At 32.6% G+C, this 23,027-nt stretch overlaps 1 protein-coding gene across 1 annotated transcript in view; it reads right to left on the reverse strand.

The window, feature by feature from the left end:
* Positions 1-23,027, reverse strand: part of LOC142334995 (uncharacterized) — a 384,183-nt gene that overhangs the window by 219,635 nt on the left and 141,521 nt on the right. Inside the window, exons 31-33 of the mRNA XM_075383322.1 lie at positions 8,637-8,739; positions 7,252-7,510; positions 4,344-4,466 (exon numbers count right to left, since the gene is read on the reverse strand). Of these exons, the coding sequence (XP_075239437.1) occupies positions 4,344-4,466; positions 7,252-7,510; positions 8,637-8,739 (485 nt within the window). The remainder of the gene's footprint in view (positions 1-4,343; positions 4,467-7,251; positions 7,511-8,636; positions 8,740-23,027) is intronic.

A 23,027-nucleotide genomic window follows, 5' to 3' on the forward strand; every position in this document is an offset into this window, starting at 1 on the left:
GCGTAGAATTCAAAATTAAAAAGATTTTTCTGCATTTTGTAATTTTCGAGGAGTTATCGAGGATTGAAATTTTGTGTGAACACGGCATATTTTGAATGATCTTGTTCACTTTTAGTGTAATTTTTCATCGAATTAGGAAATATTCTAAAAAAATAGAATTTCAAAATTACAAATCACGACACGAATGATACAATTTTGTGTTCCTAATAGAATAAAGGCGATAGTTCTGGTCTCATAGGGAACTTCAAAAAAAAAAAAAAATAGATTTCTATTTGAGAGCTTCTTTAGAAAATTTTTCAATTTTTGTTGTTTTTGTAGGTCATCTAGAGAATAGTCACACTTTAAATCAATGTTCCGTTAATAGGGAAGTTCACAATAAAAAAAATCGAATTCTATTTGAGAGCTTTTTTAGAAAACTTTTCATATTTTGTTGTTTTTGTAAGCCATCTAGCGACTAGTCACATTTCATATCAAGTTTCCGTTATTGAAAAACCTCATTTACAGTCAAAAGAAACCAAATGAACAAAAAATATGTTTTCAAGGAATTGCTCATGTTTTTTTTTGTTTCGACTCCGAGTTTCAGTAATTTTAAATGAAATCTTGATTATCTTTTTGAGGATTTTGCTAATTTTTTGGGGTTCTATGGCGTAAACTCATTGACTAAAAGGGCAATATGTTCCATAATGAGCATTAAGTGTACTTATCTAGTGCTTTGAGTGGACAACTAATGGCTGTTAAGACTTTAAAAATAAATTTTTTTTGAACATTAGCCAATTATAAACTTGTTTTCGTGAACTATAAGTCTGTCTCAGTGATGACAGGACCCTCTTTCTTCCTACTACAACCATATTTTATCTGGTTAGCGTTTTCATCTTCTAACTTATGGTTATATGACTTCAAAGATACATGATTTCGAAAAACTTTTTATAATTTTTGGAAATTTTCGTATTATTGGTTATTTTTGAACCCCCTATTACCTTATCCAAAAATTGACAGCTCCCATTGGCTTGGACGAAACGTTCAGTGGATGACAGATAAAACTTTAAAAGAAAGGCTTATGATTTAATTTACTTCGACACTTTCTTCTCGCACTCTTCCACTGAACTTTTGCATTTTGACTGTTTTTGTTGTTGTTTTCATAGTCATATGACTTATTGTGATGAATTATAAATATTAATGACTCTTAACATTTTTGACATTTTTTGTGAACTGTTACTAAGTCTCGGTATCAACAAGTACCTATTCTTTTTTTAATAAAATTTTTGGATGATTTTTTAAAAATCATAGACAGTATAGTTTTAGTAAGTTTTAGTATAGTTTTGCGCTTATGATTTAAATTGCTTCGATGCACTTTCTTCTGGCATCTTTCTACTGAATTTTTGGCTTTGCCTCTTTTTATTGTTATTTTCATAGTCAATGACTTGTTGTAATGGATAATTGGTGATTTTTGAATAGCATCGAGCCATAATTTAGCGTATTTACTGGCTTACATTAAAAACTATTGAATTTTACGGCGTTGATTCTACGAATTTTCTCAAAAATTCCGTGGTTCTAATAAATTTGTTCATATGTTGTGATTTTTTGAAGTTATATAGTTAAAAAGAATCCCATTGCTTCAAAAAATAATTGAAAGTAGAAAACTATTTTCTGAAAAGTTCATTTTTATTGCCTTCGACAATTTTTTCGCTCAATTTTTTTTTCAAGAAATTGCTGATTTGGACTCTCTTTTTTGTTCTTTAGCTAGCCGTAAAATGCTGACGGGTCTCATGAGCTTGTAGTTGAGGATAAAATGAAAACTTTTGCCCCAAGCAGTCAGCTTATAGCGAATAATCTTAGAGTTTACGATATACATTTTCAAGTTTTCTTCAAACTTTTCAATTTTTGTTGTTTTTTTCGTCAACTGAGAGGTCGCATCCACTTTCTTGTAAATAAAAAACAACAAGTTTACTGTAATTATTTGTCACTGAAGTTTTTTTTGTTGAACAATATGCGTTTTTATAAACGATTTTGGAGCGGTCAATTTTTGTGTTTCTTTTTCTCTTCTTTCAGCACAATCGCGTAATAACAGATCCCAATGTTTTTTAAATATGGACCAAGTAACTTCATTTAATCTCTCAGTTTGAATCCGTTAGCTGATTTAGTTGCAATTTCAATAGAATTAAAAATGCATATTAATTAGATAATAGCTAATGATTTTAAAGGTAACAATAATTTGTTTTTTCCCAAATCGTTTGTAAATTTTTGAGTTTTTCTGCATCTTTAGTCCGTTTCTATGGCTTACCCTAACAAACGACAGGTCTTTTTGGTTTCGTAATGTCTTTTTTAAGTAACTTATCACGGAATATTTTATTGAAATCTAATGATTTTTTAAGACTTTTGAAATTTCTGGTTTTTAAAATTATTGATTAGTTTTAGAGTTTCGCCTTATTATTCGTTCTCTTTGTCAACTTGTTACCTTGCCTCATTAAGAAAAATTTCCGTCTGCTGAATATTTAAGAAAAAGTAAATTTGTGTAGTTAAAGTTTGATCTGACTGCATTTTTACGTTGTTACTATGTGCTATTAAATTTATATAGTCAGTTTTTGCCCAGAAACTTTTGTATTAGTCAATTTTGTTGTTTGTTTTTCTCGTAGTCTCTTTGATGGCAGATCTCGTTGAGGCTTTAACCGGGCATGAAATTATGTAATTCAATTAGTATTCAGGTTGTGTAACGATTATTTTAATTTAAACATCTGTTTTTGTTATCTCTTCATTTGATTGACAATTAAGTCAATAATGCAGATGAGCTCTGGTCGGAACACTATGTGCAAACGCAGATTATCGAGCCTTCTTGTTGTTCTCAATCGACAAATTGACATCTGCTTCTGCTGTTATTTTTTGTTCTTGGGCTTTCAGTAAAGGATATTAGAAAAGATACATGCTGGATAAACTGTCATCTTAATTGATCAGTTGGCAGCTAACAATTTCAAGACTGTCTTTTCATTGAGGTTTTTTATATGTGATTTTCATATGCGTATTTGATGCTCTTTGCAATGTTTCCCGACTTAATTTTTAATGCCGAAAGATTTCATTAACGTGTTAAGTTGTTTGTGATTTTAACAGTTTTTATTTCCATTAAAAAAATGAGTGTATTTTGAGGCATAAATTAATATATCAAGTTCCCGTCTAATGTCTATTTGGTTGATGAATTTTAATGTTTGAATTTGCAAACTAATATTTGTTGAATTTCAAAGCGTTGACTAACTATTTTTGTTCATTAGTGTTATCAGGTGCTATGACTACTCTAGTCATTGACCATTGCAATTCTTATAAGATCTTACAAGATTCTTACCAATACTACATATCTTGTAATTGCTTATAAGATGGAGCATATCTTGTAAGATCTTGTAAAACATTGCATATCTTGTAAGCTCTTACAAGACAGAGTGAATATTGTAAGAGGTAAGCATCGTCTTATAAGATCTTACAAGATTTGCTCTGCGGAAGAAAATGACAAAACTTATAAGATGTAAAATTTTAACCTATGAAGTCTGTCTGTCTCTAATCGGAGTAGAAATCATTAGCTATATACATAAACTTTGAATCTTAAATGCACCGGATTCATAGTTTATGTATATAGCTAATGATTTCTACTCCCATTAGAGACAGACAGACTTCATAGGTTAAAAATAGAGCAATCCAGAAAATTAATAGAAGAGCGCAATGGTATTTTTCAGCTGATAAATAATCGTAATATTGAAATTGAAGCTATTTGACTTCCTAAAATGTCACTATATTTGCTAATGTTTTGTCTCAAAATCGATAGCTGAAGTTCGAAAGCTGATGAATGTATAACACTGTTTTAATTGTTTTTAAAATTGTTTGCGATATACAAACTTTTGTTTTTTTCGACTTGTAATTTAACTCAAACACGAGCTCCTGTTGGCTTCCCAGGTTTTGGTCCAGACCCAAATTGAGCTATGATTAGACCCAATCGAGCGCACACCCAAACACATTCAAACCAAACAATTCAATTCAAACACATACCAAATTGTCGTATGGCGTTAGTTTTTATCCACCACTCATTTTAAATTAGGTTAGTTTCTGTATATAAACGAAAAGCTATTTTAGTGTTTGCCGGTTATTGTTGTTTCTTCCTTTTGACCTGTTTTTTTATATGAAATGTTTACAACCGAACCAGTTATTAAACTATCCGCTTAAGTATGATAAAGACATGCTTCTAAGCGCGAGTGCTAATTTTTAATCGGATTATTGAACGAAAAGATCAGAGGGTTTGAATTGGGTATAATGGCATTGGGTTATTTGACGTTGGGTATATTGCACAAGTGTTCACTTTCACTAACAGATAACGCTGTCGGAGCATTGGATGCTGGTGTGCGTTGTGGTCCAGTTGCATTTTGTGATGTCGACATTGGGGTCATTGGAGCAGATTTTGGATACAAACACGTTTTCATCAATCACAAAATCTAAACAGTGGTTTCCATCAATTCGCTTTATTTCATATCAACGATAAAGAGACGGGATGGATTTAGTGCATCAGTACTGGCCAAGTCCAATATCAGTACTGATTCAGAATTATGATCACGTCCTTTACTATTAAGATCTCCGACGACTTCTTATGTTTATTTCGATCAGAAATCTCAACTCGGGTTAGCAACAAAATCAAAATGTGACTAGACTAAATCCTCATGAGACGTGTCTTTGATGTGTCCCAATATTGGCATTTGAATTCAAATTTTAGCTGGGTTCGTCGAGTAATGAGAGAGGCTTAAAGCTAGGTGACAGGGTACTCACCCGAGACAAGCGAATACGTTGCAATTATTTCTACTTCAATAAAAAAAGTTACGAAGCCATTTCTTATTTGTTTCTGTACATATATTGATTAAGTAGAAAATAACCATGAAGCAAAAACTATCATATAGATATTGACATTATTTTAGCTTTGTCCATTATGAATTATGCAAAAGATGGAAAAAATAAGGATGGTAATGGTTATATTTTAGGTTGATAAAAAACATATTCTGAGGAAGATAAAAATTACGTTGTGAAGATAAAAGAAATTGTAATTTGGATGACAAAAACTATAATTTGCGGATGATAAAGATCGTGTTTATAGGATGACATAAATCATATTTCCAGAATAGTAATTGTTTTAGGTTGATCTAAAATATATTTTAGGATAAAAAAATTAAAAGGATAACAAAAATAACTTTTTGAAATGACAAAAACATTATTTTACGATAATAACAGTTCAGTTTTTAAGATGCTATAAATCTTTTTTTAGAATAACAAAATCTAAAAATTTGATATGCTAGCAAATTAAGGATGGTTAAACTTTCTTTTCAAGTACTGGAAATTACATGAGAAAAACCGCATTTTTAGGATAAGAAAAACTATAATTTTAGGATGACAATTTTAGATTTTCGCAATGATAAGACTTATAGTTTTAGGATGATATAATTCAGGTTTCTTAGGATGACAAAACTATATTTTTAGGATGAGAAAATTTACGTTTACAAAAAAACTCAAATCCTTTTTAAAGACAAAAAATTTAGGATGATATAAAATACTTTTCTCAGGAGGATATTAATTATATTTTTGAAATGAAAAAAAAATATAGTTCTTGGATGAACAAAATATTTGCAGCTTGATAAAACTAATATTTTTAGGATGCTGAAAATACCTTTTTAGAATTACATAAAAAATTGTCTAAGATGACAAAATTTGAAATTCTCGCATTACAAAATTAAGTGTTTAGCACGTTAAAAAATTTTATTGCGGATTTATAAAAAAAATTATCGATTTAGAACTATAAAAATAAAACGTCCGTAGTTAAAACTAATATTTTTAGAATGACATAGTTTAATTTCTTATGCTGACAAAAGAATCTAGGATGATAAAAATAAAATTGTTAGGATGAAAAATTCTTTGAAATGTTTTTACGATGATGAAAATCAATTATTTGGGCTGATATAAAATACATTTTTAGAATGTTAAAACTATAGTTGTAAGATGATACTAATATATTTTCAGCATGGTAGAAATAATGTATATAGGATCAAAAAGTTTTTAGGGATGTAATACTTCTTTTCAGGATTAAAATTTTTGTATTAATGATAACATGTATCTTTTCAGGATAAAAATATTGGATGATGAACAATATTTTCAAGGTGATTTAAAAGTGAGAGAAGTTAATGATGGTATTGTTATAAAGAAAAACTTTGTTCAAAATCATGAAAATTGTCTTTTAGGATGATAAAGATGTGTTATAATTTTAGGATAACAAAATCTTTTGTTTAAGATCATGAAACATGTTTTGAAGGATTGTTGAAATTATATGTAAAGGATGATAAAAATTGTTTTGTCAGTATGACTGAAAATCTAAGATAGATGAAAATAAAGTTTTCAAGATGAAAAAAATTTTGTTTTAGTATGACAAAACATTACATTTAGGATGTCAAAAATCACATCTTAAAAATGATTAAAAAATTTTTTCAAGATGATAAAAATTTTTTCTAGGATGACAAAACTATATTTTCAGGGTGATAAATTTGTGTTTATACGTTGAAAATTACACTTCAGGATGAAGATTAAATTTTAGGAAAACAAATATTATTTTTGTGGGATGACAAAATTATACTTTTAAGAAGTTGAAAAATTGTTTTTTAAGGGTGTCGAAAATTTGTTTCATTAGGTTGATACAATTTCTTTATTTAGGATGTTAAATTAGGTTTCCATGACCATATTAGGATGATGAAAGTTATAGTTATTTGGATTCAGTTTTCCCCAATTGCTCAAATCTTCACATTTGAAAATGAACCGACCTGAGACTAGTGCTATTCAAAACCAGTGAACCGTAACTCTCCAAAATGCATTTCTAATTTGTCGGTGGAATATTTGATCGGATAAGGTAAGAGACAATCTTGAGACTTTCTTACAAAAAAATCTGTTTTTTTTTCTGTCAGAGCCAAGCTTTAATGAAGAGAAACGAAGCGATGAGTGGCTGACGGTTATTTACTGAGTAGGATATATATATATATATATATATATATATATATATATATATATATATATATATATATATAAATAGACAATACAAAAATTTTCTATCAAAAAAATATTGCAGTCGCTGAAATGCAAAGAAAAGCTATAATATGAGTTTGTATTTATGTCTTAAAATAAAGACAAATATCACCCCAACTATTCGTTTTCATGTTGGGCTCATTTTGTTTGGAAGCTTGATCTTCTTACTAGTGAAATCATGGATTGTTGTGAGTGGGTCACATGGCTCCTCGCTTCCGTCGTCTGGACACTCTCCATGTTTACCAAAGGCGCAAGCTGCCTCCCCCAGACTGCCAGGGTATCCTCGGATGGGCAGACCACTGTTGTTGAAGAAGGTGAATGTCTGCTCAGTTGTGTTCCCAATCAGGGAAGACACATCCGCACATCCCTCTGAACTCAAAGTGGTAGTGTAGCCTTGGCAGCATTCGGTGGACGCGGCTATCAAGCTCTGTCAAAATAACCCAAAAATATAACCATAATAAAAATTACAACTATTTTCGGTATTCATTTGAGTCGAGAGGTAGAAATTGTTAATTTTTAAAACTCCAATTTCCAGTTGAAGTTAATAATAACCATATATTACTTAAAAAAAGGGATTTTTGCCCTCTTGTTTATTTTTTTTTTCAATTTAATAACGCGGGATGTAACTCAGAAACCGCGCGCCGGCTATCGCAGTGAATAACGTGCGCGAACCGCGCCCCACCTGCCCGCCAGGGATGATCTATAATAGCGCTATCTCCGAAAATATCGACTTACTTGAACTTTTTTCCGAATTCGGCTTAATTCCCTATCGGCTTGCTTGATCGCCATTAAAAATTACAAAAATATTCAATATTTTGAGTGGAGATTTAGAAATTGTTGATTTTTAAAGCTCCAATCTTAGTCACAATTTAATAATCATGCAATAAAAAAGGGAACATTGACCTCTTGTTTATTTTTTAGTTATTTCCAATTAATTTACGTGTAGTAGCCGTGAATGGATGGGAGTCTTGCAGTCTGGTAGAAAATCTTACAAAATATCCGATTTCCAACAAGATCAATGCGCATTCCTATGCAGGCAATTCTTACAATAAAGAAATCATGCGCAAACCGACCTAAAATCTCGAAAAATTTCATCAACATATTTTGGTAATCGACAAAGGAGGAAAATAAGAAGAAACCCATGTTAAAATTAATCTAAGGAATCAGAGAACAAACAATTCCTTCTCTTTTTTTAAAACTTTCTTACTCCTTTTTTTAACTCTTTTTTTTCAACTCTTTTTTTTTCAAAGTTGAAAACTTTTTCAACTTTCTTCATTTCTGCTTTCTTGAGGAGGGTGTACTGAGCTCCAACCAAAGCGACTTGCAAAACTCATATTAAAAGCGGGTTTAAAAAAGAACGACAATCAAATTGAAAATAACTTAAAAATTATAGACAAGAGATAATTGTTTAAATTTAAACAAGAGATAAAAAATTAAACAAGAGCAAAATTATTTGATTGCATCTGTGGTTTCGATTTGAATTTTGCAAGGAGTAGGTTTGACGAGGCCGGTTTTTTGGGAGTTGAGGGAGAGAGAGTTGTGGACGACTGTACCTGAAGTTGCTCATCCAAGTATGGCCCCCTGGCGTAAGAGAACTCCTGGCAACTGCCGTTAATGGTGACTTCAATGTCAAGGTGTGTTTCCTCCTTATCACATCTGCACACCACAAAAACACATAAATAATACACATAATAATACTCATATTCCAACAACAGCACTGGTTTTCATAGTATAAGTAATTGCCTTCAAAAAAATCCTCAAAAATCAAATTTTGTAAAAAGCATTTGTCAAATTGTCAAGATTTGCAATGAATACGCATGAAAAAAACTGCATAAATTTAGAATGACATTCGACTCGTAAGTATTTTTTAGGTAGACTCTCATCGTTAAAATTGTAGTACCATTTCTCACAACAAATCTCACAACAGGATAGGTGTTGCTTCTTTGTAAGTTACACTGTGATTTATAAAATCTTAAATATTTTAAACCAGAGACAAGGATGCTCGTTAAGGTGCGTTCGCATATGATGTTCCGACCCGAGCATCATCTACATTTTTGACTTAATTTGAATGAACAGATAACAAAAATAGACATTTGAGGTTATAACAATAGTCACACAACCAAACTACTAACTAAATTCATAGTACCATGCCTCATTACAGCGCTCACGAGATCTGCCGTTACAAAGAATACGAGAAAAAAAAACAAACAACAAAAAAAGCAAAAACAAAAATTTCACGACAAAACTCAACTTCTAATTTTGAAAGCAGCTAAAAAACGTCAAAATGCAATCGGATAAAACCTTAACTACACAGATTTAAATGTTCCTAACTACACAGCAGATGGGAATTTTCCCTAATGAGAATAGGTAGCAAGTCGACACAAAGAAGAAATATTGAGGGAAAATTCAAAAGTCAATCAATATTTCTTAAAACAAATAATTTCAAAAGTCTTAAAAATTATTAGCTTTCAACGAAATCAACTTCGATAACTTTTCTGAAGGATTATAAAAACCAAAACATCTGTTTTTGTTTGGACTAAGCCATAGAAACGGACTAAAGATGCAGAAGAATTAAAAAAACACGAACAATTTACAAAAACAATTTATTGAAGCCATTGAAATCATTAGCCATTATCTGATTTTTATGTTTTTTGTTCAATTGTTTTTATACTAATGCATCACTTCACTTAAGGCACTTTTGAAAGTCGTTGGGATTTGTTATTACTCGCCTCTCAAAGATGACAATAAAAAACAAATTGAGGAAAGGTACTACAAAACTGAGAAGTTTGAAAAATATTTGAAAATCAACATTATCATTAACTTTATGATTATTCGTTGTAAACGAACCGCATTGAGTAACATCATCCATTCAATCCTCGATTAAAAGCTTTTGAGACCAGTCAGCACTTTACGACTACATGAAGAATTAAACAAGCAAAGACAGTAATTTCGAAAGAAAATTGAGCGCGAAAAGTGCCAAAGCCAGAGGAAAGAAATTTTAGGTAAAAATTTTATCTAGGCTCATATAGTTACATAATTTTTTTAAAAGCAATGGGGTTCTTCTCTTTTGAACAAAATGACTTCAATAAATCAACAAGTGTGAACGAACTATTTAAAACCACGAAACATTTGAGAAAACAGTTATGTCAACACCATTAAGTTCAACAGCACTAACGGAAGTAGGAAAAATACGCTGTATTATATCTCAATGAGAAGGCGAGGATGTTTATCAACCATCAGTCAGTTTCAATGGTTACATAAAGCAAAAGCAAAAAGGGCAACACCTGCAAAAATAAAAAATGAGCAAGTAAAATGTCGAAGCCATAAAAAAACTTTCAGAAAAAAAGTTTTCTATTCTCAAATATTTTTTCAAAGCAATAGGATTCTTTTTTCTAAAACAATATGGCTTCAAAAAATAACATACTTTGTGAAAATCCGTAGCAACAACGCCATTATTTTCAAAAGTCATCCAGGGATGTCAAAAAAATACGCTAAGTTATGCCTCAATGCGATGACAAAATTTTTTCTCATTCAGAAATTATCAATAAGACATAACGATAATTCACTACGCTAAAAATTACAACAAAAGCAGTCGAAAACCAAAAATTCATTAGAAAAATGCGAGAAGAAAGTGAGGGAGCCGATTAAACCAAAAATTTTTGCTATGAGAACTTCTTCTATGATCCATTGAACGTGTTCTATAAACCAATGGGAACTATCAAAATTAGGATAATGCGATAGCAATTCAATGGAACCAAAACTACGGAAAAATCCAAAAATTGAAAAAAATGAAAAACTGTGGCATTGATGTCATACAACCAATATTTAGAAGATGAACCCGCTAATCAGATTAATTTTACTTGCAAAAGGAAAGAAAGGGGTTTTGTCGTTACTGCGACTGATTTTTATTTCGCGGAAAAAAAGTTTAAGATCAGTTAAATTTACAAAAAAATTTCGAAATATTATTTTAAACTCTTGACAGCTATTAGTTGTCCACTCAACGGAAAAGATAGTTTTACTTTAAACTCATAAGGAAGCCTATTGCACTTTGGTCAACAAGTCTATGCCTTCGCACCCCAAAAATTAGTAAAAGCTTAGAAAAAAATCAAAATATCATTAAAAGTTTCGAAAAATCAGAGTCCAAACGAAAGAGACCTGAGTGATTCCTTGAAAATGAATTTTTTGTTCACTTGGCTTCATTTGACTGTGAATGAAGTCTGTCATTAACGAAGCCGTGATATGAAGAATTGACTAGTCTTTAAGTGAATAAAACAAATGTGAAAATTTTCTTTAAAAAATCAGCTCTTCATTTGATTTCAAATTTATTAGCTAGTAAACTTCCCTATGAGACAAGAACCAGCCTTTTTATCGGCTTTCGTCAAATGGAAATACAAAATCGTCTCTTTTTTAGCGTGAAATGTGATTTTGAATATATTTTTTATAGAGAAAAATGTCTTAATTTGAACAAAAGTTACGCTAAAAGTCAAACAAAATCAAACCAACTATCCCGTGTTCACACAAAACGTTAAACCTCGGAAACCCTTCGAAATATACGAAATTCGATAAATCTTTTTTTACTTTGAATTCAACGCTGGATGAGCTTTTACACGAGACCAATCAGATTTCTGTACGAAGAATAGATAGATCGGCCAAAATTGTCTGAACAAAAGAAAACCCCATTCGATTATATAGTTCCTACCCCCACACGTGGGGTCGGGACAATCCAAATCTTTTTAACAACCAGCTTTTGGTTGATCTCAGCCCCGCTTAAATAAGTATGAAAAATTACTAAAACTTATACGGCCTCTCATAAAACTTAGAAAACTCAGTACGGTATAAGGCTGTACCAAGTTTCTCAAGTTTTCTACGATATTGTATCTTTTAAAATAGATTTGTTCAAAATCGACTGAAAGATTATCAGTTTTTGTCTGAGAACTTCATCTATGATTCTTTGAACGTCTTCTCTAAGCCATTGGGAACTATCAATATTAGAATAATGCGATAAGAATTCAAAACAAACCAAAACTACAAAAAAAATCCAAAAATTGAAAAAAATGAAAAATTGTGGCAACGAAGTCATACAACCAATAGTTAAAAGATAAAACCCTAACCAGATAATTTGAAATAAGAAAAGAAAGAGGTCTTGTCGTTACTGCGACTGATTTACAGTTCACAAAAAAAGTTTGAGATGAATTGAAGTAACAAAAAAATTCGATAAGTTGTTTTTAAACCCTTGCCTGCAATTTTTTAGGAAATCGTTTTTATAATTGCCACAGCTAGAAAACTCAATATAGTGAAATTGCTGTGAAACACATGTTTGTCAACAATTTCTATAATGTTGATGCCTAAAGTCAATTTTTAAAAATTGAACAAATCATCACTGTGATGAAGATCATTTTCCAAAATTTACCTGAATAGACTGCAATGTTTCTGTGATAATTAGCACCGAATCAATGCTTTGATATAAAAAAACTATTTTATTAGAGAAATCTTAAAACAAAATGAAAAAATTTATTCTAAAATTTTAAAATTTAGATCTCAAGCACGCATAATTCGATAAATTCTCTTGTAGTAAAATTGAACAGGAACACGACGATGTGAAAGATGGGGACATGAAAGCAGCTGAAAAAAGAAAGCTTCTGTTAAATTATTGTTTTTCTGCATTAATTCAGAACTGATTATTTTGAACTGAGTCTTAGTTTGTCTTGAGGTTTCTTTTTGATTGGAAGTACTGTCTGTTTAGGTCATCTTAACCTACAAAAGCAATAAAATTGGCATGCGAACTAAAATTAGCTGAGCGAGAGAATTTTTCATACATTGCGTTGTATATTTTGTTTTTGAGCGTTTATCATTTTGTTTTCGTGTTTACACTGCAAAATCTGTTGAATTGTCAGAAGTTTTTCAACTGCTATATTTTTTGAATTGCTAAGACGCAAAAGTGACACTTTAATTATCCATCTTTAGCTTTCTCAGTGTACATCTTGGGCAGAAACAACTGCCGAGTTTTCGACTGAGGTGATCAGTCATTTCGTGACAATTATTGCCGCGACCAGCTTTATGAGATAATCTACCTTAAACAAATTGAAAAATTTCGAAGTTTCAAGACAAGTTTCCAATTTATTTTTTTTTGGTTCAATCACTGGGTTCGTTGAGGGGCCTTTTGGCTTTCGATTACTCTTACAAAATAAAAGTGCATAAACCATTTGTAGCAATTTTTCGTCAATTTGGCATAAAAATTTTTACTTCAGAATGGTTCTGGCTGAAGCAGCAGTGATATCTGACCCTCGGCAATTGAATGTACAGTTTTTTGGGAGCAGACAGTTTTTTTTCAAAAATCAATCATTGCTTTTCTCAGTTTTTAAGAAGAAGTGTTTTATCGTAATTTTGTACAAAAACAATATGCTTGATTGTTTTTGAGACAATTATTGCATGTACTTGCAATGTAACCTGTACAATTAAGGCTGCTGAGGAGTCTACTGCAATTATTAGGTATGCGGTCGTTAACTCCACGAAGTGGTTTATTTTGCACTAGTTAAGAGCTCTATATAAAGTAGGAGTTCAAGTCGATTTTTTTGCATCATTTAATTTTTTATAACTGGTTCACTGTATAAAATTGGGTTTTTGTGATCTTTATGAAATTTTGTGATCTTTATGATATTTTTTTGGAAATCCAAATCAATTACATTATTTTATTTTAGGTGTTTGGTTATCTTTATCTCTGGCGTTAAACTTCTAATGCAAGGGAGCGTAATTTTTTTGCATTATGTATTGTGTCAATTTGAAAAAATCTTTTGTTAGACAATTTACCCTTTTCTGTAAGTAGTGTGGGTGGATTTGTTTTGCATTGTTAATTTTATGTGTAAATTGTGTACATTCTTTTTTTTTGGCTTGTTCTGGCCATTGTTTCAGTAACATATCTACATTTCCTTTGTAGTTCTAAACAGTTTTCGTTATCTTATTTCTTATCTAGATATATATACCTCTCAAATAATTTTTCTCTGATGTTTTTTCTTCCTGATGGTTAGATCTTATTTTCGCGTCAAACTTTATTTCAGTTTATATTCCTGCCGTATAAAAATATGTCTGCAACATGGTTTAAACTCATTGTTTAAACTCAGTATTTGCACCCTCATTGTTTAAACTCAGTATTTGCACCCTTCGCCCATCTAATTAATTGGACGAATTGAAACTAAAGAGGTAATTGGTATAAAACAGAGCTGCACTTTTTTCCGTCACAACAATATTTAAGATTTCCGCGTACCTTTTTGCTCCGATGTTCAGCAAGTATCACTTGATACTAAATGACATGTTCGAATATTTTATTCGGCACCTCTACATTGAGGTGATACATTCTGCTTGGCATTATCATAAACAGGAATATTTGCTGAGACATTGATCTCCTTTAAGAAAGCTGTTGATAAAACACACTGCCAGTTCCAAAATGGAAGAGTCAGTACGTAATCGCAATGGATATATAGGACCAGTGTGACTACAGAAAAGTTGTGCGCAGAGTTGGCTTTACTTTTTTTTATTAGACCCAGACGGCTCTCAGACAGCTGAATGTTTGCATCATTCTTCAGTTGGTTATGAAATCATATTGCATAAAACAAAACAAACAAAACAGATACTAAAAGAATATGTTTTGTTTGTACTTGTCCGGAAACAATTTCATGTTTATGCTCGTTTTCATAGTAATTGCTTTCCAGTGGTATTGGCCGTAACTTTACATTTACAGGAGCTCCATTTCGTGCTTTTCCAATGCGTAGTAGTCTTTTTTTCAAACTTCTTTGAAACTCATGTCCACCAAGGATTAAAGTTGATTGGTTCTACTGAGAATTGCCTCCAGTAATTTTGCTCATAATTATTTTGGTCAAGTTTAGAGTAGAATGACGCGTCAAGCTATTTCAAACAATTCAATTTCTGCGATAAATTGCACCCTTCGTCCATCTAATCAATTGGACGAATTGAATTTAAAGAGGTAATTGGTATAAAACAGAGCTGCACTTTTTTTCGTCACAGTGCATTATTAAATGATTTACAGGTTTGCGGTCAGAAGTGAAGAAGCAAATATCTCTTGGTAAAATCTGATAATTCAAATTAAAATTCTTCTTGCGAAATTTATCCACCTGATAAATCAGAGAACAACAATATTTAAGAACTCCGCGTACCCTTTTGCTCCGATGTTTAGCAAGTATTACTTGATACTAAATGACCTGTTCGAATATTATCGTCGGCACCTCTACATTCAGTTGATACATTCTGCTTGGCATTATCATAAACATGAATATTTGAGAAATATTGATCTCCTTTCAGAAAGCTGTTGATAAAACACACTGCCAGTCCCAAATATGGTAGAGTCAATACGTAATCGCAATGGATATATAGGACCAGTGTGACTACAGAAAAGTTGCGCGCAGAGTTGGCTTTACTTTTTTTTACACCCTGACGGCTCTCAGACAGCTGAAAGTTTGCATCATTCTTCAGTTGGTTATGAAATCATATTGCATCTAAGGAAAATTTAGCACGGTTTTGCCTAAAATGGCATGGCCCTTAATACAATTTAAAAAAAAATTTTAATAGGTTGCTTTCTGCATATCAGAAATACGTGAAGTAATAAGACTGAAAGTGCGTCAAGATACTAAAAAACCTGCGAAATTGTTTTTTTGAGGAAGCAACAGGACAAATCATTTCGAGCAGGGCAAAATCTCTTTCCTCGAGACATTAGATCTTGCATAACAACAGCTTGCGCTAGCTCGTCCATTATTTTCTCAAATTCAAAACGTATGTAGTTTGATCTGTCTGTATGATTTTGGAGGTTACATGACAATATACCCAAAGCAATTCTACCCAATGCCAAAATACCCAATACAATAACACCCAACGCCAATATACCCAATTGTGATACTAACAATAATCACTTTGAAGCCAATTTTGATAAAGAATGCTAACTTTATGTCCAAAGCCGAATTGGTATTGCTTAATTGTGCATATAAAAAACATGCAAGACGAAATCAGGTCAACATGGTTAGCAGCTTCGACTGATAACTTCTTCAGAAAAGTCCAAATGCTGCGATGGTTGCCTTGAAAAATGCCCAAATGCCAACCTTCAACTGCTTGATTAAGAGACTAGTGGCAATTCTGATATCATTGATTGGATTCGTTTCCGTTCTTGCGATCTCTTTCATTTGACCAAGAATCTGTTTTGTTTGTACTTGTCCGTGAACAATATCATGTTTAAGCTCGTTTTTTATAGTAATTGCTTTCCAGTGGTACTGGCCGTAACTTTAAATATATAGGAGCTCCCTTTTGTGCTTTTCCAATGCGTAGTAGTCTTTGTTTCGAACTTCTTTGAAACTCATGTCCACCAAGGATTAAAGTTGATTGGTTCTACTGAGAATTGCCTCCAGTAATTTTGCTCATAATTATTTTGGTCAAGTTTAGAGTAGAATGACGCGTCAAGCTATTTCAAACAATTCAATTTCTGCGATAAATTGCACCCTTCGTCCATCTAATCAATTGGACGAATTGAATTTAAAGACGTAATTGGTATAAAACAGAGCTGCACTTTTTTTCGTCACAGTGCATTATTAAACGATTTACAGGTTTGCGGTCAGAAGTGAAGAAGCAAATATCTCTTGGTAAAATCTGATAATTCAAATTAAAATTCTTCTTGCGAAATTTGTCCACCTGATAAATCAGAGAACAACAATATTTAAGAACTCCGCGTACCCTTTTGCTCCGATGTTTAGCAAGTATTACTTGATACTAAATGACCTGTTCGAATTTTATCGTCGGCACCTCTACATTCAGTTGATACATTCTGCTTGGCATTATCATAAACATGAATATTTGAGAAATATTGATCTCCTTTCAGAAAGTTGTTGATAAAACACACTGCCAGTTCCAAAAATGGTAGAGTCAATACGTAATCGCAATGGATATATAGGACCAGTGTGACTACAGAAAAGTTGCGCGCAGAGTTGGCTTTACTTTTTTTACACCCTGACGGCTCTCAGACAGCTGAAAGTTTGCATCATTCTTCAGTTGGTTATGAAATCATATTGCATCTAAGGAAAATTTAGCACGGTTTTGCCTAAAATGGCATGGCCCTTAATACAATTTTAAAAAAAAATTTTAATAGGTTGCTTTCTGCATATCAGAAATACGTGAAGTAATAAGACTGAAAGTGCGTCAAGATACTAAAAAACCTGCGAAATTGTTTTTTTGAGGAAGCAACAGGACAAATCATTTCGAGCAGGGCAAAATCTCTTTCCTCGAGACATTAGATCTTGCATAACAACAGCTTGCGCTAGCTCGTCCATTATTTTCTCAAATTCAAAACGTATGTAGTTTGATCTGTCTGTATGATTTTGGAGGTTACATGACAATATACCCAAAGCAATTCTACCCAATGCCAAAATACCCAATACAATAACACCCAACGCCAATATACCCAATTGTGATACTAACAATAATCAGTTTGAAGCCAATTTTGATAAAGAATGCTAACTTTATGTCCAAAGCCGAATTGGTATTGCTTAATTGTGCATATAAAAAACATGCAAGACGAAATCAGGTCAACATGGTTAGCAGCTTCGATTGATAACTTCTTCAGAAAAGTCCGAATGCTGCGATGGTTGCCTTGAAAAATTCCCAAATGCCAACCTTCAACTGCTTGATTAAGAGACTAGTGGCAATTCTGATATCATTGATTGGATTCGTTTCCGTTCTTGCGATCTCTTTCATTTGACCAAGAATCTGTTTTGTTTGTACTTGTCCGGGAACAATATCATGTTTATGCTCCTTTTTTATAGTAATTGCTTTCCAGTGGTACTGGCCGTAACTTTAAATATATAGGAGCTCCCTTTTGTGCTTTTCCAATGCGTAGTAGTCTTTGTTTCGAACTTCTTTGAAACTCATGTCCACTAAGGATTGAAGTTGATTGTTTCTACTGAGAATTGCCTCCAGTAATTTTGCTCATAATTATTTTGGTCAAGTTTAGAGTAGAATGACGCGTCAAGCTATTTCAAACAATTCAATTTCTGCGATAAATTGAACCCTTCGTCCATCTAATCAATTGGACGAAATGAAACTAAAGAGGTAATTGGTAAAAAAACAGAGCTGCAGTTTTTTTCGTCACAGTGCATTATTAAATGATTTACAGGTTTTCGGTCAAAAGTGAGGAAAAGAATTTCTCTTGGAAAAGTCTGATAAATCAAATTAAAATTCTTCTTGCGAAATTTATCCACTTGATAAATCAGAGAACAACAGTATTTAAGATTACCGCGTACTCTTTTGCTCAGATGTTTAGCAAGTATTACTTGATACTAAATGACCTGTTCGAATATTATCGTCGGCACCTCTACATTCAGTTGATACATTCTGCTTGGCATTATCATAAACATGAATATTTGAGAAATATTGATCTCCTTTCAGAAAGCTGTTGATAAAACACACTGCCAGTCCCAAATATGGTAGAGTCAATACGTAATCGCAATGGATATATAGGACCAGTGTGACTACAGAAAAGTTGCGCGCAGAGTTGGCTTTACTTTTTTTTACACCCTGACGGCTCTCAGACAGCTGAAAGTTTGCATCATTCTTCAGTTGGTTATGAAATCATATTGCATCTAAGGAAAATTTAGCACGGTTTTGCCTAAAATGGCATGGCCCTTAATACAATTTTAAAAAAAAATTTTAATAGGTTGCTTTCTGCATATCAGAAATACGTGAAGTAATAAGACTGAAAGTGCGTCAAGATACTAAAAAACCTGCGAAATTGTTTTTTTGAGGAAGCAACAGGACAAATCATTTCGAGCAGGGCAAAATCTCTTTCCTCGAGACATTAGATCTTGCATAACAACAGCTTGCGCTAGCTCGTCCATTATTTTCTCAAATTCAAAACGTATGTAGTTAGATCTGTCTGTATGATTTTGGAGGTTACATGACAATATACCCAAAGCAATTCTACCCAATGCCAAAATACCCAATACAATAACACCCAACGCCAATATACCCAATTGTGATACTAACAATAATCACTTTGAAGCCAATTTTGATAAAGAATGCTAACTTTATGTCCAAAGCCGAATTGGTATTGCTTAATTGTGCATATAAAAAACATGCAAGACGAAATTAGGTCAACATGGTTAGCAGCTTCGACTGATAACTTCTTCAGAAAAGTCCGAATGCTGCGATGGTTGCCTTGAAAAATGCCCAAATGCCAACCTTCAACTGCTTGATTAAGAGACTAGTGGCAATTCTGATATCACTGATTGGATTCGTTTCCGTTCTTGCGATCTCTTTCATTTGACCAAGAATCTGTTTTGTTTGTACTTGTCCGGGAACAATATCATGTTTATGCTCGTTTTTTATAGTAATTGCTTTCCAGTGGTACTGGCCGTAACTTTAAATATATAGGAGCTCCCTTTTGTGCTTTTCCAATGCGTGTTAGTCTTTGTTTCAAATTTCTTTGAACCTCATGTCCACTAAGGATTGAAGTTGATTGGTTCTACTGAGAATTGCCTCAAGTAATTTTGCTCATGTTTATTTTGGTCAAGTTCAGAGTAGAATGACGCGTCAAGCTATTTCAAACAATTCAATTTCTGCGATAAATTGCACCCTTCGTCCATCTAATCAATTGGACGAAATGAAACTAAAGAGGTAATTGGTAAAAAACAGAGCTGCAGTTTTTTTCGTCACAGTGCATTTTTAAATGATTTACAGGTTTGCGGTCAAAAGTGAGGAAGAGAATTTCTCTTGGAAAAGTCTGATAAATCAAATTAAAATTCTTCTTGCGAAATTTATCCACCTGATAAACCAGAGAACAACAGTATTTAAGATTACCGCGTACCCTTTTGCTCAGATGTTTAGCAAAAATTACTTGATACTAAATGACATGTTCGAATATTATCTTCGGCACCTCTACATTGAGGCGATACATTGTGCTTGGCATTATCACAAACCGGAGTATTTGCAGAGATATTGATCTCCTTTCAGAAAGCTGTTGATGAAACACACTGCTAGTTCCAAAAATGGAAGAGTCAGTAGGTAATCGCAATGGATATATAGGACCAGTGTGACTACAAAAAAGTTGCGCGCAGAATTGGCTTTACTTTTTTTTATTACACCCTGACGGCTCCCGGACAGCTGAAAGTTTGCATCATTCTTCAGTTGGTTATGAAATCATATTGCATAAAACAAAACAAACAAAACAGATACTAAAGAATATGTTTTGTTTGTACTTGTCCGGGAACAATTTCATGTTTATGCTCGTTTTCATAGTAATTGCTTTCCAGTGGTAATGGCCGTAACTTTACATTTACAGGAGCTCCATTTTGTGCTTTTCCAATGCGTAGTAGTCTTTTTTTCAAACTTCTTTGAAACTCATGTCCACCAAGGATTAAAGTTGATTGGTTCTACTGAGAATTGCCTCCAGTAATTTTTCTCATAATTATTTTGGTCAAGTTTAGAGTAGAATGACGCTTCAAGCTATTTCAAACAATTCAATTTCTGCGATAAATTGCACCCTTCGTCCATCTAATCAATTGGACGAATTGAATTTAAAGAGGTAATTGGTATAAAACAGAGCTGCACTTTTTTTCGTCACAGTGCATTATTAAATGATTTACAGGTTTGCGGTCAGAAGTGAAGAAGCAAATATCTCTTGGTAAAATCTGATAATTCAAATTAAAATTCTTGCGAAATTTATCCACCTGATAAATCAGAGAACAACAATATTTAAGAATTCCGCGTACTCTTTTGCTCCGATGTTTAGCAAGTATTACTTGATACTAAATGACCTGTTCGAATATTATCGTCGGCACCTCTACATTCAGTTGATACATTCTGCTTGGCATTATCATAAACATGAATATTTGAGGAAATATTGATCTCCTTTCAGAAAGCTGTTGATAAAACACACTGCCAGTTCCAAAAATGGAGTCAGTAGGTAATCGCAATGGATATATAGGACCAGTGTGACTACAAAAAAGTTGCGCGCAGAATTGGCTTTACTTTTTTTTATTACAACCTGACGGCTCCCAGACAGCTGAAAATTTGCATCATTCTTCAGTTGGTTATGAAATATTGCATCTAAGAAAAATTTAGCACAGTTTTGCCTAAAATGGCATGGCCCTTAATACAATTTAAAAAAAAACACAATTTTTAATAGGTTCCTTTCTGCATATCAGAAATACGTGAAGTAATAAGACTGAATGTGCGTCTAGATACTAAAAAACCTGCGAAATTGTTTTTTTGAGGAAGCAACCGGACAAATCATTTCGAGCAAGGCAAGATCTCTTTCCTCGAGACATTAGATCTTGCATAACAACAGCTTGCGCTAGCTCGTCCATTATTTTCTCAAATTCAAAACGTATGTAGTTAGATCTGTTTGTATGATTTTGGAGGTTACATGACAATATACCCAAAGTATTTCTACCCAATGCCAAAATACCCAATACAATAACACCCAACGCCAATATACCCAATTGTGATACTAACAATAATCACTTTGAAGCCAATTTTGATAAAGAATGCTCACTTTAAAGCCGAATTGGTAGTGCCTAATTGTGCATATAAAAAACATGCAGGACGAAATCAGGTCAACATGGTTAGCAGCTTCGACTGATAACTTCTTCAGAAAAGTCCGAATGCTGCGATGGTTGCCTTGAAAAATGCCCAAATGCCAACCTTCAACTGCTTGATTAAGAGACTAGTGGCAATTCTGATATTATTGATTGGATTCTGTTCCGTTCTTGCGATCTCTTTCATTTGACCAAGAATCTGTTTTGTTTGTAATTGTCCGGGAACAATATCATGTTTATGCTCGTTTTTTATAGTAATTGCTTTCCAGTGGTACTGGCCGTAACTTTGCATTTATAGGAGCTCCATCTTGTGCTTTTCCAATGCGTAGTAGTCTTTGTTTCAAACTTCTTTGAAACTCATGTCCACCAAGGATTAAAGTTGATTGGTTCTACTGAGAATCGCCTCAAGTAATTTTGCTCATGTTTATTTTGGTCAAGTTTAGAGTAGAATGACGCGTCAAGCTATTTCAAACAATTGAATTTTTGCGATAAATTTGCGTCTTGTTTACTTCAATTGCTTCTAATTAGTTTATTTGTATTTAATTTTAATAGTATCTAATTTTAACATGTCAATGTAAATAATTTCCATGGTGGTAATTGCTCAGATAGATCATTGATAAATCATTGAATTAGTAGTTTGATTGAATTGAATTGAATTGAATGTTAATTGATATATCATTCTTGTATATACTGCGATTGACATAAAATGACGGCTTCAATTCCTGCTATTCGGGGTCCTTGTTCGCGATTGCATATTGTTACCTAGCTAATTATTCCTTCTTCATCTTTTACTTCTACAGCAAAACTGTCAAAGTGCACAGATTTGAAAAACATTTGATATAAATCGACTTCAATCAAGTTAGAAATTTTTTTATCCCATGCCAAATTGTTTGGGTTGGCTTATACTTTGATACTAATCAAAATCGAAATGTCAGTCGATGTGTACCGTTAAGTTTAAGTTTGTAATCTGTTTTTTGTTTTGGTTTTTTTATTGCTGAAAAAATTTTGCTTTAAATCTTCGAATTTCTTTAAATAATTGATACTTTTTTAGTGCACAGGTGGAGCCCAGTACCCAATGCATTGTCGCGTGATTTTTCCCCAGCATACCTTCCTAAAAAGATTATAAATATACTTGTGCTTGTACCAGCGGTTATATTGGCCATTTGAGTTATTAAGTTTTTGTTATATTAACTTTTGAAATATTTTTTTCAATGAAAAAAAATTTTTCGTCGTTTTCATTAGTTAATTTTGGGTTCATTTAATTATTTGGGCACTATATAAACAATATCCGTTATATTATTTTCACCAATCCGTTATATTATTTTCACCAAATAATGTGTTAATTGATATTTCTTTTTT

This window comes from Convolutriloba macropyga, chromosome 2 (genome assembly GCF_964194025.1).
Source record: "Convolutriloba macropyga chromosome 2, txConMacr16.3, whole genome shotgun sequence".
NCBI lineage: Eukaryota > Metazoa > Xenacoelomorpha > Acoela > Convolutidae > Convolutriloba > Convolutriloba macropyga.